Source organism: Erithacus rubecula (assembly GCF_903797595.1).
Source record: "Erithacus rubecula genome assembly, chromosome: 1".
Lineage (NCBI taxonomy): Eukaryota > Metazoa > Chordata > Aves > Passeriformes > Muscicapidae > Erithacus > Erithacus rubecula.
This window is the reverse complement of record NC_136658.1, coordinates 80,375,735-80,393,185: the sequence shown is the minus strand read 5'-3', so window position 1 is coordinate 80,393,185 and position 17,451 is coordinate 80,375,735. Positions and strand designations below refer to the sequence as shown.

At 38.7% G+C, this 17,451-nt stretch overlaps 1 protein-coding gene across 5 annotated transcripts in view; it reads right to left on the bottom strand.

Annotated features, from left to right (window-relative positions):
- HERC2 (HECT and RLD domain containing E3 ubiquitin protein ligase 2) overlaps positions 1-15,165 on the bottom strand; it is a 101,326-nt gene extending 86,161 nt beyond the window's left edge. For 3 of the 5 annotated variants that reach the window (XR_013774880.1, XM_079310993.1, XM_079310995.1), the window contains exons 1-3: positions 15,050-15,165; positions 14,215-14,334; positions 3,778-3,892 (exon numbers count right to left, since the gene is read on the bottom strand). Coding sequence is in view for 4 of the 5 variants with exons in the window: in XM_079310993.1 (XP_079167119.1) it covers positions 3,778-3,892; positions 14,215-14,286 (187 nt within the window). In the remaining variant the exon portion in view is untranslated. The remainder of the gene's footprint in view (positions 1-3,777; positions 3,893-14,214; positions 14,335-15,049) is intronic. The other 2 variants (XM_079310994.1, XM_079310996.1) reach the window with 2 other exon arrangements.
- Between the last annotated feature and the right edge of the window lie 2,286 nt (positions 15,166-17,451).

Here is a 17,451-nt window from a genome sequence, read left to right as displayed (position 1 = left end):
AGCCTCTCTGGAATTGCTTGTGGCATTTGGACTTCATTTGACCTGCTTGCAGGTGCAACACTGAATGAGGTTTGTGTGTTCAGAGCCACCAGGCTGAGAAAGGTCCAACTTTCAGGAAAGAGGGAACAGAAGAGGAAGCCCACAGTGTTTACCAAAGGCAGGACAGAGGTATGAAGCTGACCATTCTACATTTTTGTCCTGCAACTTAAAACAGCTAATTGGAACAGAATTTTCAACCTATGAAGTTTGAGGAATCAAAAATAAACAAGAAATAGTAACCCACACAAAAGAGAACTGCATGTCTGAAAGAGACTGGTATGTCTTAAAATTTCACAGTGGCAATTCTCTAACTTGAAAATTTAGTAAGAATAATATTATTTAATACTTTTTATTATTTTCAGAACACAGCTTCTCATATACAAGGTATTAATCTAATCCAAATTTCCTGAGGGAGGGCAGCCTGATTGTCTTTGAAATACATGCAGTGCTACAAGTGCACCTGTATTTGGACATCACTACTGTCACAGCTGTGTCCTCACATGACACTTGGAAACACAGAAACATATTCTGTTGAACACATTTATCAAACATGTTTTTCTTAAAGTGACATGAATTCAAAACAAAGATCTTATTCCTAACCAAACCTTCTTGCTAACATAAGAAAAAAAAAAAAGCACTACTTCTATATTCTTCCTAGAGAGAAAAGGAATGGTTTTTGCTATCAATATCATGTTCTTCCAGTCTGCTGCCACTGCTAATATCCACTGACAGAATGAAGTGCCTCTTCTGAACAGTCTAGTCAGCATCAACAGAGAGATATAGCACTAGTGAAGAAATAGATTTATAGTGGATAGGTTTAAATCAAAACTTCTTAAAAGAGATTAAATAAAAGGGACTATATAAAACAACCTCTTGTTCATCTCCAGTTTAGTCAATTTAGCAGCAAACTCTGAATATTGACATTAATCTATATTACTTTTCATATAAAACAACTGGGTTTTATATAAATCTCCTTACTTGTATGTACTTTTCCCTCTCCTCTTAAAATTTATTTGTAGGTCAATTATGCAAAAATAAGTTCCAACTAAACAGATGTAAATACTTTAGATTTTCATTTCATGAAACTCAACTTGAGCTGCAAGTTCAGAGGTGTAAAACTAACCAGCAATTTTTCTGGTTCCATGATTCACTAATGCCTAACAAAATCAAACATACAACCTGACTTATAGTGACCAAAAACAGCCTTGATTAGCCTTTTTTCCCCTCAAAATTCAAGCCTGGTAAACAGGCAGTATGTTAGAATCCTATTGCCAACACAATGGCATTTATGAATGCTAACTTCACTGAAACACAGTTCACACATTAATCCTAAGAGTTAAGAGCCTGAAAAAGCTGTTATTTAAAATTTTTAACTACTGTAGGGATTCAAGAAATATGTCGAAGAACATACACCCTCCAGCTGTGGAAAGGAACAGATGTGATACCTATGTAATACCTACACTTAACTCCTCCAGAAGCAAAGACAAGTGGAAGGTGGCATTTTAGGTTTTACTTTTGTTACTCACCATCTAATTCTAATCATAACTGGCACTAAAATAAATTAAATTAATTGTCCCCAAGAGTTACTGCCCATGACAGTAACTTGTAAGTGATCTCCCTGGCTTTATCTCAACCCCCAAGCTTTTCCATTTTATTTTCTCCCTCTGTCCTATGGAGGAGGGGCAGCAAGCAAGGAGCTGGAAGGGCAGGCACCTGGCTAAGGTCAACCCACCACAATACAGCAATGGAAACAAGGGGCAGTCTGCCTTCACCACCACCACACTATGCATATGATAAAGCTTTCAAAAGCCTCATCACAGCCTGGACTGGTAACAAACATATTAGGGTAACATAAAAACCTTATTTATACAGTAAAGTGTCAGAAACTCTGTATTTTTAAATAAGTGTTTTACAGTCTTTAACACTTTACACCTTTATGAACCTTCTAGGACATACTGTTTACAGTTACTTCTGTTTACATACATACATCCAGCACAAAAAAAAAATTGTCATCACTGTTCAGAATAAGTGTCCTAAGTGTGGACAAACATGAAGTCACAGATGATTGACTTGGCACTTCTGGGTTTTTACTTTATACTGCTGTCTATATTTTGCATCAGAAGTGACAGATTGCATTTTCCTAGCTGATATTACAGTAATTAAACTGAAAACTAAAAACAATTACACCATGACATCTTTATATAACCTTTCTCAGAATTACTAAAAGCACTGCAGCTCTACTAACTAACTAAAAATCTCAATTCACTGCAGCTGCTTAGCTATAAAGATATTGGAAGAACAGTTCTCTATCAAAGACTAGTGCAGCTACAACTCTAAAAACAATGTGTAAGTATCCAGCACAAAAAGATCAATCTATCAATTTCATTTGCAAAGCAAGTATTTACTTTATTATACCCTTCAGTATTACAGATAAGTATTTCCTACAATTCCTTTAGGATGCAATCCTTCCCCTTATTACATCAAGTTTACAACACCATTAATATACATGGAACCAGCCAACCCAAGAACAAACCAGTAAACTGCCTGCACTTATTTAATGAGCAGCAGTAGTAACCTTTCTGATAAGATCAGGTGTATTTTCAGCAAGCATCAACAATAATATTCCAAAGGGCCAGTAGCATAGGGAAGACAAGTTTTCTGACTTTGAAACAGTTAGGAGCATAACCTGATTTTTACTACTGCGTGCAGTAACTAATAACCTACAAAGCTTATACTCTTGATAAGTAAATGTATAATTCATTCTTCTCTCATAAATTAATTATTGTATCTTAGTTCCTGTAAAAATTACCTCCTCCAGTTAAAAACACATCCATTCCTCCCATTTTTCATTTTTTCATATAGGTATGAAAAAATTCCATGAGTAATTGAGCATTATTGGTTTGAAATATCATGCCACAGTACAGTTCAGGAAGTAATAGATACTAAAATAATAGGTCACTTTCACCAAAGGCAGTATTTCTACCCATCTCCTCATTTATCTAGGAATCTTACAAATTACTGACAAAACTTATCTGACCATTTGGTGAGTCCATTTCAGACAGATCAGGAAACAAATATTTTCCTTTTTGACCAGTTTAATCTTGTGTTCAGTAAGGAGTCAAAAGAGCATCACTTTGGGAGAAGATGAAAAAAAGGCAAGAACAGAAATCACCTCATTCCAGCATTGCTCATCACAAAACAAAATCCACCTCACCAAAGTAACCTAAGTAGATGCATTACTCTGTCATTTGCAGTGTTAGAACTGCTCTCAAGTACACTGGAAAACTTTAAAAAAAACCAGAAAACAAAAACCACACACGACATTCTCAGGCAGTTTTTAAGATGACCTTTCAGTTACTTTCTGAAGACTGTAAACAAAACTAGAAACAGCAGTATCAGCTTTATCCCATTCCTCAGTCCACTTCCTTTAAACAAAGGCTTCAGCTGTAAACACACCAAGCATACCAAACAAAGAGACACTGCCAGGCCTCTCTCATAATAACATGCCTAGTTATAAAGTTAAATTTCACAAGGTTGGAACAGATTTAAGCCTTCATTTGGTAGCTTGGACACTAGAAATCACTTTCAATTGTATTTAATTCAAAACATTAACACCTGCAAATTGTATAGACATGTGATGATAAAGTTTTGTGACAGTATGGAAGCTGAAATCCATTTTCATCATCACAATGAAAGAAAAAAAAAAAGAACAAATTAAAAGAAATTTAAAATTCATACCTTTTCTTGGAGGTAGTTCACCACTCTGTATTAATTCTGTTCCAGGATATACAATCTCTCCATCTTTGACCATTTCATTCCACAAGCCACATAGTCCATCTCGTGTAAAAGCAAGCTGTTAAAAATAACACATTATATATAGTTACACACATGTTTCTTTCAAGGCAACTCAAGATAACAATTAAAACACACCTGATTTGATATATCATCCCAGAAGAAAGAAAACCCACGAGAAAACCATCTCATTGGAAATGAAATTGTATGTGTATATATGACAGGGATTTAAATAATCTGCAGAATCTCTGATGTCTACCTATGCTATTTTCAGGTGAAAAGTGCAAAATGGTACATTTTAGATAGGTTCAAGTCCAGCAAAATGAACTTTTTTTGGTGAAAAATTCTTAACAAAAGCACTTCAGAGCTATCCACCCATTCAAGATGACATCAGCTGGGGGGCAGGGAGAGGGTGTGAGGTGTCCTTTTTCTCTTCAGGACAAGCTATTCAAACAAAGTCAAGCTGCATAAAAATCTCAAGACAGAGAAGCATACAGTCCCCTCGCCAACCAGCAGCTGAAGAGCTGGGCATCTTAACCAGAATGATGACATCAAGGCACAGATTTGTAAATGAATTCAGCCACTTCAATCTGGTCCTGCTGTGCAAAGCATCTCTCACAACCCTCCCTCTTCTTTCCAACTGCTACAATGCCTCCTCTCCCATGAAGAGCCAGATGATGGAATGGATCAAGCCTAAAACCAACCAGCAGCACCCAGAGGAAGAGCAAAGGGCTGCCTCAGCCCAGGTCAGTTCTCAATACACTTTGTGTTTAAGAGGACAAATACTGGCAACAGAACATAGAGTCTGCTAGCTGGAACCACTCACAAAAGCACTGGCTGTAACACAAGTCTCCTAATGATTTAGGAATTTGGATCTCCCTTGGAGAATCCTAATGACCAGGATAATTCTCTTCTGTGGATGTTGTTTTTTGCTTTATAACATGCTGCAAAACAGGTATCTATATCCCAAATAAATTCCATAATAATCAGGCTGAAATTCACAACTGTATAGTGTAAATTAGGAGGGCAGGACATTAAAATGAAAAGCAGAATACTTTCTGCATACCAAAGCAGTGCAGTGGACATGAAAAAAAAAAAATAAAAAACGACAAAAACATCAACATCACCAGAAAAACAAATAAATAAAAAGTTTCAAAAAACCAAAACAACCACCTGCTGAAGGCTTGTTCAGAAGCATCTTTGTTACGTAACTAGCATTCAAATCCAAAGTGTTTTAGCTGAGAAGTAACACAAAGATGTGGCTTACAACAACTGTCATTAAATATTTACCTCTACACAGAAGTCCACCTGTCTTGAGAAAATAGCTCAAAATAAAATACATTGTAATGGTTAAGGATTACAGGTTTTGACACACCCACCAGCAGGAAAGACATTTGCTGCTCCAGCTCATCTAAGCTTTTTTTTTTTTCTTTTAGCATGAATTAAAAGACAAGTCACATTCTTTCACACCATTGTAACACTAAATGACCACAGTAATTTCTTGACTTCATATTGTATACTTCAGAAATCCACTCCAACAGGTATTAATGATTCCAGTAATTCTTCTTTCAGCATAAAATACAAGTTGACACTTTGTATGTGTCTATCATTTACTATTACCTGACCAGGGTAGAATCAAGCAGTGTGAGCTAGACATCATTAATCTTATCTATGATTTATCAATTGTACAGCACCAGAATCAAACTCTATCCATCCTTTACTGAAAGTTACTGTCCCTGTTCTTCAGTATTGAACAGCACAAAGAGTTTTTCCAAAGATTTGTTTTGCTAAGAGCTTTACACTTGACTTCATTTTTTAAAAATTTGAATAACGTGAAGTCGCATTTCAACAATGAAAAAGATCATTCACCATTAGCAGATTTTCTTGATTGTTCCTAGCCTATGAATATTGCAACAATAAATGATGATCACTTTTTCTTTCTTTAGAGGTGGTCATATACTTTAGAGGGACATTTAGGGAATTTACTTTTTATACTTTTTTTCTCGTGTAAAATAGCAAAACAACCGTTTCACCAATTTTGGTTCATACAGTGGTGATAGATTATTTTTTAAACTCCCACCTGTTAAATGCTAACCTATGGTAAAATACAAGTTTGAAAAATAGCAAATGAAGCAACCCTCCAGATGAATTGCATAATAAATTATAGTTTTTACAAATAAAGTTCTTTAATAAACTGTCTTTTTCACACATTTTACTTGACTTTCAGAGATCACCTTGGCATGGAAAATTATTCTCACAGCCCAAAATCTAAAGGTCTTCAAGCTTGAATATCAGATTCTTCATAATGTAGCACTGCTCTATTTCAGAAAATTTACTTATTACTTTTGAAGGCATTCATATAAAGCAGAATCAGGCATTGTTTTCTCCACTTCAACCACTAATCCTTTTACATGGCACAAAGTTCACTCAACTCTCTCATGCAACTAAAAACTGAAAAAGTAAACAAAATTTCTTTGGCCTTGGGTTTGGTTCAAAGTCTTATCAAAGTAATTTTCTTGGTATGTTGCAAAAAGATAGAGGAACTACCAAGGCTATGGGTCACAGAGTTCCACCTCCTTCTCCAAATACCATAAGCAGCTTTCAGATAAACAATTTTGCCTACTACTCAAGTTGTAGTTAACATTTGTCAGCAGTAAAAGGGGGAAGGGAGAAAGGAAACAAATTTGAAAGTAAAGAAGCACTGGACTGACTTTACAATAATAATCAAGGCAACTAACTGAAGGGATAATTAAGTAGCAGTATTTACAACCAATACATCTGCCATAACTGAGCACAACTAAATTCCAGCTGTAACAAAATTACTATTAATCTACTTAACATTCAGCAGATATTTATATTTTATATATATATTAGCCAAAAGTGAAAGAAAAGTCTGAGTTTTTAAGTGAGAAATTATTTAAGCAATTTTATTTTCATTGCCTCAAAATTACGTAATCATAACAAAAAATTTATAGCTCTCTTAAGAGAAGTATCTCTTTTAGCCAACAGAAATGGGAAGGAGTGGTCAATACAGAAGAGGGTCATGGTGACACCCAGAGGGCCCTTGGCAAGCTGGAGAAATGGGATGACAGGAATCTCATAAGTGCAAAGTCCTGCAGCAGGGAAGGAACAGCCTCAGGCATCAGTACAGGTCCAGTGCTGGGCTCAGTGTGAGAGACGTGGGCAACAAGGAGAGAAACCAGCAAAGAGCCATGAAAATGATTAGGGGACTGGAATATCCTTATTATGAGGAAAGGCAGAGAGAAAGGGCTTGGGAGGAAAGCTTACATATATATATATATATATATATACATGTATATGAAATATATATAATCTGAAGGGAAGGTACAAAAAAGATGGATCCAGGCTTTGTTCCGTGCTACTCAGTGACAGGACCAGAAGGAATGGGTGTAAACTAAAACACAGGAGCTTCCCTCTGACCAGCAGGAAACACATTCTTGGAGATATTCAGAAGACATTCAAACACAGACCTGGCTGGACATTGCACTCTAGGTGGCCCTGCTTGAACAGGGAAGTTGGACCAGATGACCTCCAGAGGTCCCTTCCAATCTCAAACACTTGTGACCCTGTGAAACTTGCAGCTGAAGATAACACTCTTCTGTGTAGTAGAAAAGTCAAGTGTCTGCTTTAACTGCCCAATCCTGCATTTTTTCTTCCTATAGTATTTTATGGCATTCTTCCTTTGCTCCAACCAATACCTCTCACATTCAGTCATGCATAGAGCCTACATCTCAGTGTTCAAACTAGAGAACTAAAACTTTCTTCAGAACAAATCTGAAAAGATTTCCTCTGGTTCCTGTTTCCAAAGAAATTAAAAAAAAAAAAAAAGAAAGAAAAAAGGTATTTCCACTAAATTATTTGGAATGTTCACAAGGCAATTGGTGGTAGAGTACAAGAGAAGAAAAACACACTTGGTGTCTTCATCGTACCTGACATACTGGAGTTCCAAACACAAGAGCTGCTACTTGTGTTTTGTAAAGTCTCTCTCACTAGATTGCTTAATTCATATGAACATCTTTCCCTCTAATAATTCAGTAACTTCATTTGTAAATATTTAAAGGGATGAACTTAAACTCAGTAAATTAACAAATTGAAAATAATGAGGTTTTCACTGAACTTTTGCAACTGACAACCATACCAGAGATGTATCCTCTGTAAATCTCTGTGAAGGCCCTGATTCCTCACCACTTACACACTTCCTTCCAAAGACCAGGACAACAGCAGTTCTATACTCCATCACTGCTATCCACTGCCTTGCAACTCTGGCCCCTGTTCTTAATCCTCCCACGCACTCCCCAGGCTAAAAATCTCCCGTCCTTTCCCATGACATCTACTGACCTCTCAATCCCCATCTCCCACACATCTCACCTTCAGAAACCCCAAGCCTCTTCCATCATTTGTCACACTTTCTCATCCCCAGACCATGTCTTGATCCCTGCACTTGAAAGCCACGGATCTCAACAAATCCATACTTCCCACGCAGACCCAAGGCTCAGCCCTGCTCACTTATCCCAAACTAAAAACACAAGGGCCTAAGGAGACTTCAAAGTGAACTTCTACTGTAAACTGGGCTGCCTCCACTCTAATCCCTTGTTAATCTTATCTCTGCAGTAGAACTGTAATTTATTCTGTCTGGTACAACATCTGATTAAGTCCAAGGGGTATCTAGTTTGGTTGCTGACATATGCTGCTGCCAACCTCCAACAGGGCTGGCAGAGAAATTCCTCTCCATCCCCACCAACTCTAGACAGTAAGACACTGATGTTAACATTTCCTTCCATTTCAAGAAAATAACATCTTGAAATCATAACTGGGTAATCTCCTGAGAATTCTCAAAGCACTTCTACAATTTTGCTTTCAGCAAGTTATTTTAAGAATAATCAGCAGCTCTGATTTTGTTTTGAAGTCAACTATTTTAATTAACAAACTCTATACAGTACATTAGATTATGTTCTTAGTGTGGTCTCATAAGCTTCCCTGCAGAAAGGATAGAAGTCTTCATAAAAGTTAACTTGAATTCAAGAAGAATGAAGCCAGGAAAATAAAATTACACAAAAGGATGAGGATTAACTCAGGTAGGATTCCCAACTATAAAACTGCACTGGAAATTTAAGAAACTGACTTCATAACCACAGAAGATCAATATGGATTTAAAATATAAGCTACTTAGATAATCTTCACCTCAGAATTGCCAAGGGTAGTGGAGAATCTGTTCTTCTATTCAGTTATTTTTGCATTAGCCACTGCCTGCATTTTAAAGACTACATGAAAAAACTTCTCGTTAGAAAAATATTTAAGTGAAAAACATTTTCAGCCCAGTAGTAGCAAAGAAAAATCACAGAACAATAAGTCCTTTCCTAAGTCTCTCTTTTGTTTTTGCTTTTTTGAATCCATTCAATTTGTGTTTCCTTTTTCATTGTTGTCTTAGTATTTTGTGCTAGCTTCCTTCCTTCCCTGCTGAAGGAAGCATGCCCTGAAACCACAGCTGCTTATCACACCTATGCAGAGCAGAGTGCAACAGCACCAGACCTAGACACAGTGCCCAAAGCTTGGGGAGCAAAGTCAAAAAGTTCAACAGCCCCACATCACTTCAGCAGATTTGGGGTTAAACTAGAAATGTCCCCATAATAGCAGGGTGCTGGTCTTCCAATTGCTGGAAAAGTTAAGTTAATAGCCACACACAAAGAAAAATTATACAATTCCCTCAAACCTAGAAACTATTCTATGCATCTCAAGAATAGCTCTGTCTGAGCCCAAATATTCATACCTATGTGTTAAATTTAATTTCTCAAACTATCACACCAGATATAGTATTTGTCCATCCATTTGGAAATCACTTATTTCCAAGAGACAGCGTTACTTCATTTTTAAAATAATTTTCAAAAATTGCTACTGCAAAGTTCACTTCCTTTAAATACAAAGGAGTCCTCACTTGCAGTTTGCTTTAAGAACTTCCAAATAAGCCCTTCATTTTTTTCCAATCAGAAAATCAAAACAAAGAAGATTAACAGGAAAGCAACAAAATAGAGAAGGCAACTGTTACCAACTTCTTGCTTTTGATAGCCAAGACATCATTTTTTTACATAATCTTATCACAAGTAAAGACACTAATCTAAATGTTAGAAGAGCAGGATTTTCAAGAAAACCAAAATGACAAATGTAACTTTGAAGTAAGGATAAAAAGATTTCTAATCAGTGCAACTCTTAAAGGTAGCTATTTTTTTTTTAACTCATTTTCATCTCTGTGGCAAAAGATAATGACAGAAACAGTTTGCCAACCCATGAACTCAATGAAAACTGATGGAAATGCCTCATATTCCTCTTGCAGACAGCTTTTGCACTTTGACTGTTGCCTAAAGTTTTTCTCTACACAACAGGAAAATGAAAGTTTTTCCCTCTAACTCCTGCTATTAATCACAACAGTTCTCCACAGGATCCAGAATAAGCAGCCTAATTAAACTCCATTTGAACACACACATGCATCCCATTAGCTCACAGCAATTCTAGTTTTTAGTTATTCATCCATCACTAATTAAAGGCCTCTGCATAAGATTCTAATTTAGTTGTACAGTACATCTATTTAATCAGAATTATTTTAAGCACAGTTTGATTCCACAAACTGGGTACCTAGGTCTAAGTAAACAATTTTAATATTCCTTTTAATAATAAAGGATGTCTTCTTAGAAACAGACATTGAAACACAATCTCCCATTACACACAGTATTTCCTATAAATGTGATGGGTTTTACTAGGAATACTCATCAATAGGTAGGTGCTTTCAATGGATTAATTCAAATCTAAATAAATAACTTAGAAATGGAAATAGTACACTAACTTTTCAAGCAACTGTTTTAAGAATGACACATGAAAAAGTGGCCTGCACGAAAATTCACCTATTTTATAACTTCATAGGACTGTTTTATTAAGGGGGATGTTATACACATCCTATTGACATATGTCATAGAAGAACATACTACATATTGTATACTGATGTTCTCATATTCAGCTGAACTATTCTAATTTTTCAGCTGCTGTAACAGTTTGCTTTTTCAGGCAACACAGAGCATCTTATTTTGCTCCACCAGGAAATTTAAATATTTTTAAGTAAAATGAATGTTTCTGAGCACTTCAAAATTACACTAGTAGCTGTAAACCATACAAATAATTACAAACTTTGTAAAAAGACTCAAAGCATTTACAGGTTGGATTTGGATTTTTGTAGAGAAATTTGGATTCCTAAAATAGTATTGTTCAGTTTCACAAAAAGTAATGTAAGCAAAAACCATTGTGAAGATACAGTTCCATTAACACTGCACATCACATCAGGTAATCTTGCAGGTCAGAGGCTCACTGCTACTACAAAAGGACTTGTGCCTTTGATATTCACTTAAGAACAGCAATAACATGCCACATCCCACTGCCTTTGTCTCACAGCAGTAACATCCCAAAACTGAGTAAGAACATTTAAATTTGGCCTGGACACCAGCTGCAACAGTGACGCACACAGGTGATTAAACACAAGCCATGCTACAATCCACATGTCATTCTCTTCTTACTGTATTAATACCTCAATATAATACTCATTAATGCAAATAGTACTAGAATATTGTGCATTACATTATTCATGCAATATCTTCTAGAGTTTAAAAAGAATACAAACATTTTCATAGAAATTTCATAGGGTTAATCTACAATAACTGACAGTTATCAAGTCTAAAGAACAAACTCTCTGACAACAGTGACAAAGGAAAAAAGTCTAAAAAAGTACTTTGGAGACTACTAGGCCACCAAATGAAACCATTTTAATTCCAATCCTAGCTATATACCCCAAATTTTGCAACAGCAGAATTTATTTTAAAAACTAATCAGTCTATGTGCATCTCCTCAGGTAATTCCCCAGAATAATTCTGTTTCTCCAAGGACTGTCACCAACTCATTCTTGGAGTGCTGCACACTGAGAAGTTAAAAATGTAGCTGCAAAGTGGTAAGTTTCAGGGTCCAATTCCAAACAATTCATAGTCATCTTAATCCCTTTACATAAATTTAGTGTGTCTTCTTCAGATCTCTCATAGTGCTGTGTTCAACTTTTCAATTCCAGCTAACAGTCTCTTGAACACCAACAGGGCTCTTCTACAGCTGAGCCAGTAAAAGCATGCACATTAAGAAATCTACATATCCAGTACACACAGAACTTAAAGGATTAAGACACAGGATTCATACCTATTAAAAAAATAACCACACACAGCTAGGTCATGCTAGTCAACCAGTAGGTAAAATAATCATTCGTGTAGTAGAAAAATTCCCCAGAGCCCAAAACCCCTTTCCTTTACAGAAAGCATCTGCCATTTAATACATTAAAAGATGCTACTCAAGATTCACAAACTCAATTTTTCAAAATACTGACCACACGCATCCAATTAAGAGTTCTGTGAGGAGGAACCTCTGCAATACCAAAAACAGGTAACCTAATAAGAAAATGATACTATACCCAGGAGGCCTGGCTTGTCTTCAGATTCCAGAGAAGTGATGTTTGTGCCCAGCAGATCACAAATGATTGCTGCTCTCTTATTTCATTATTCTCATTATTTTGACTACAGTTTGATTGGAAGGAAAAAAAAAGTACTCTGGCAAATAAGAGTCTAACTTGTTATTACTCATAAAGAACTCGTATAAGTAAGAGCATTTATTCATTGAAATATGCTGTAAATGAAGATTTTTATTATTAAAAGGAATTCCTGTAACACATTAACTAAACTACAGTCTCATAAATCAAAAACATTTTGTTGCACTTATAAACACAGCTGAAAATAACCCTTAAAACTCTGGATGACAACTGAAACTCTCCTATCATAAATTTAAATAAATAGGAAAAAGGAATGAAGAAAAAAGGCATTACAAAAAAGGAAAAATCTGAAAAATCACATGAACAGTCACATTTTTCACCCCACATAATACTGAAGAAAAAAAAGGCAATGCATAGTCAGCAGGTGTTACAAACAAAGGTTGCCACTTTTTCAGATAAATTTTCCTCTATTCAACAATCATTGAAGCAATATACTTGTAAATCCAAAAGCGACTCTTCTGGAAACAAAAATATATTTCCATACTATTTAACATGCTTATCTCCAAAATGTTGTATAGCATCTTTATTTACTACATTAGAGAAAACATCTGACTTTAGATTAAAACTTTTACTTTGGTAGGAACAAAAGATGAAAATAGAATTAATCTAGCCAAATCAAGAGAAATCCCTGTCATTTCACAGCATTTACATTCAAGACCAACTAAATAATGGAACCTCTTGGGCTATATCTGTCACTTCTGATTCCAATTTATCTTGTTTGATGTAAAATACTGGGGAAAGGCTGCTTTCAAATCACAACTGCATGGGGAAAAAATCCTTGCCTAACCATAAGAACAACTCAACCATGTAGACTATCAGCAGGTAATCAGGGATAAAGTCACAAAGATTGAATTTTTAAGAGTTATTCAACAGAACTGTTATTAACAGTAACAAAAGAATAACATTGGCTGGCCCATCCCAAAAAGAATTTCAGACTTTTGAGTTGAAACTTAGAAAGGTTATTCAAAGTAAGGGATCTATATGCAACATCTGGGTAAAGGAGGAAAAGAGACAAGTACTTAATCTAGTTACCTATTTCATCTAAAACAAACACAACTGACCCAAACTACTCAGTTTCTCTAAATTTTCCACTTATTTGTAAAATCTGAATTGGGAAAAGATGTAAGGATCCTCCTCCTCCCCATATCATGCAACTTTGCTCAATGAAGAAATCATCTGAGACAAAAGAAAACTTTCACCAGATACTGGTATATTTCAATGAAGATCACTTCCATTCAAACCTTGTACCTTTGACAAAAAAATTAACTCCCTTCAAAAAGAACAAAATTTAAAGGAACCATGTACCCATAATACAAACAACTACAGCAAAATCTAATTTGAATTTGTCAAAATACAAATTACATTTTCGTTCCCTCTCGCTTCAGTTGTCCTGTGATTAAAACTGCTAGCTCACATGTAGGCAGGACATTTAACAACATTCTAAATAAGAATTTCCAGCAGAAATGCCACATACTCTGCTAGGGGCTTTGACACTCAGCATAAGATAACATAGATAACACACATAGATAGCATACGTATGTAGCCCAGCTTATTTCAAAGCAGAAGAGAGTGGACTGAAAATACAGCTCAAAATAACTTAGTATTTCTTCAAAACCACTAATAAATCAGCATACTTGGAAAAACCTATAAACTATCTCAAGAGATGCAGTCTTGTCAGCTTTTCGGGCCAAAAGCATCCTTGAAAGGTCACAATGCAATATGACCATCAAACTCCTTACCTGCAAGTCTGTCTTCAACCATTTGGAGTCAAACCTTGCTTGAGCAGACAGACAAAAAGAATCAGAAGACATGTTTCCTTCTTCAGCCTTCTCTCCAGGCTGGCTGAGCAGCCCAACCTGCTACAGAATGAGCGAGGGGGGAGGGGGAAATGTAAAAAAAAAAAACAAAAAAAAAAAAAACAATCTAGCACATGAAGTAAACCACACAAGGTTATTTATGCTCAGACTAGGACGGCTTCTACTTGATCTTTAAAAATGTAGCATGAAGAAGAACCTCCCTCGTTCACATCCCCTGAATTGGCACGGGGAGAGGGCCACGCATCAGGAATACTACCTGAACCAAAAAACAGCCTCCACATCCCTCCCCTATCACACCCGCGGGAAGGAAGCCTCCCTTCTGCTGCACCGAGCCACACCAAAGGCCTCAACGCTGCCCCTCAGCCCCGTAAGTGGTGCATGAAATAAATAATTGATCGCAGATTACGCAAGCCGCAGGCCAACATAAAGCGATTATCAGGGTCACCCGCACCCCCTCCTCCCGGCGGCGGCCGAGGCCGGGGCTGCCCCTCTCCCGGCAGCATCCCACCCCCGCGCCCTCGGCCCGCTGTCACCGCCCCCGAGGGCCGCCGGCAGCCGGGCACAGCGGGGCGGGCGGCGCACAGCCCCGCCCGGGCAGGGCAGCGCTGCCGCACACGGCGCGGGGGCCGCCGCTGCTGCTCTCCTCCCGCGGGGCTCCGGGATGCGCAGCCGAGGCCGCGCTCCCCCCGCCGCCCGCCGCACGGCAATCCCGCCCCCGCCTCCCGCTGCCCCAGCGCGGCGGGGCTCCCACGCTCACCGGGCAGCCGCGGCAGCGACGGCGGCTCCGGCTCTCGCTCCGCCGCCGCCCGCTCGGCCCCGGGTAATCCTCGCCCCTCCTTCCCTCGCCCGCCCACCCCCCACCCCTCCGCCGGCGGAGCCGCTCGCCGGTCCCTCCCTCGCTCCTCCGCTACTGGAGCCGGGCACAGCCCGGCCCCCGTGCGCCAGCGGAGCTCCCTGCCAATCGGGAGAGCGGCGGCAGGCGGGACATCCTGTCCGCAGCGGGCGGGAGCGGGCGGAGCCGCGCCGGCGGCAGCGGCGAGCGGAGAGTCCTTACGGCCGGGATGCAGAGAGTGAAAAAAAAATAAAAAGGGTTGTTTAAGACATTGAGGGGACATCTGCAAGCTGTACTGTTGATTTCTAAATAAAAGTAGCTTTTAAATGTTTCAGACGAGGAAGGTTAGTAACGAGTAGCTCGGAGGCAAAGAGAATCAGAGTGGGTAAGGATGGAAGGGAACACACTGGGGCGTCTGGTCCAGCCTCCCTGCTCAAGCGGGGCCGTCCCGGAGCAGCCGGCACAGCACTGTGTGTTTCTCTCTGGAGACATTCGGAACCCACCTTGCTGCGTTCCTGTGTCACCGGCTCTAGGTGACCCTGCCTTGGACTGGATGACCTCCAAAGTCTGCCAACTCTAATAATACTGCGACTCTCTGTGTCCTGACGCTTCCTGGATATCTCCGATGAAGGGGACTCCACAACCCCTCTGGACAATCTGTTCCAGGGCAAGGTCATCCACAGAAACTTATGTTCAGGTGGACTTTACTGTGCATCTGCCCACTGCCCTTGTAAGTAAAGACCAATGCAAAGAATACATCAGTAACTCTGCCTCCTCTGCGTGTTTTGTAACCAGTGAAGGAACAGAGGCTGGGAACAGTGAAGTGATGCCACTACACACGAAGGAATAAGGATACTGGGGAATAAAGTGTGAACTTGCTAATGGCAGGCAATGACAGGAGTCCTGAGGCAAATGTTGACTGATCGCTCAAGGCAGAAACTGCTCTGAGGCAAAGAATCATCCTTCAGCATAGTTTGTTGGGGATGTATATTAGTAGTTTGAAATGCAGATTAACCAAAAGTCAAGTTTCTCACAATACTTAGGCTCCTGGTCCCTGGCAGCTAAGGAATTAGGAATGTAGAGCAAAACTTGGCAGATGGGACTATTATTGTCTTTGGCCAACATGAAGCTACAGACTGAATGTCAATGAAGTGCTAACAGAACTGAGACCGTTTGCTGGCATTTAGGAAAAGGTACACAATATTTAGTTATTATTATGCAAGAAGGATTGTAATAAAACAAGGAATTTGATTCTCTGGGGCTTAATTTTCAAAGTGAAAAATGCAACCATTACCTAACTGGTTAGCCTGCCATTTATCACAGACCTCTCCTGGAACAAGATATAGTAGGCACTTGAAGTAAAATACTCTACAAAATTTCTGAAATGCCTCAAAATTTCTACAAAAATATAGAAATATTCAATTTCCTCAAGAAAATATAAAACGTGAACTTTCAAAACCAGAAATAATTTCCCTTGAAAAACCTTTTCCACAGCACCAGGGTGGAAAATACTTTGTCTTACCTGGCAGACTGAAAATGTAAGAAAGTAGTGATATTTACATAATCCAGATAGGGATAAAAACTGCTTTGAAATGTAAGGATTAAAGGACAAACAAATCAGATGTCATCATGGGAGTCTAATATAGGTCACCCAGCTAGGATGGCAACACTGATGAATTATTCTTTAAGGAACTAAGGGACACTTTCAAACCAATCACCCTCATCCTCATGGGGGACTTCAACTTGCCAGATGTTAACTGTGGGGAGTACCAGACAGCTGATGCAAACAGGTCCAGAAGATTCCTAAAACACCCAGATGTTAACTTCTTGATGCAGATATTAAGGAAGCTGAGTAGGAAAGGTGCCCTCTTTGATTTTTAATTTGCTAATTGAGAGGTGTCATGAGTGAAGTGGTGATTGGTGGCTGTCCTGGCCAGAGCAATGCCAAAGCAACTCAGTTTAAATTCTCTGTTGGCAGGAGGAAAACTCCCATCAAACCTCACCTCTGGTTATGAGGAGAGCACACTTCAGGCTGCTCAAGGAACTAGTCAGCAAGGTCCACCTTTCACCCAGAGGGTGGTTGGGTACTGTAACAGGCTCCCCAGGAAAGTGGCCACAGTATCAAGCCTGACAGAGTTCAAGAAGCATTTGGACAACACTGGTAGGTAGCACATGGTCTGACTCCTGGGGGTGTCCTGTGCAGGGCCAGGAGTTGGATCAATGATGCATGTGAGTCCCTTAAAAATATCCAACTCAGGACATTTTATGAGTCTATATTTTATGTATGGAGTTCAATCTAAAAGGAATTATGAAAACTTGCTTGAAAC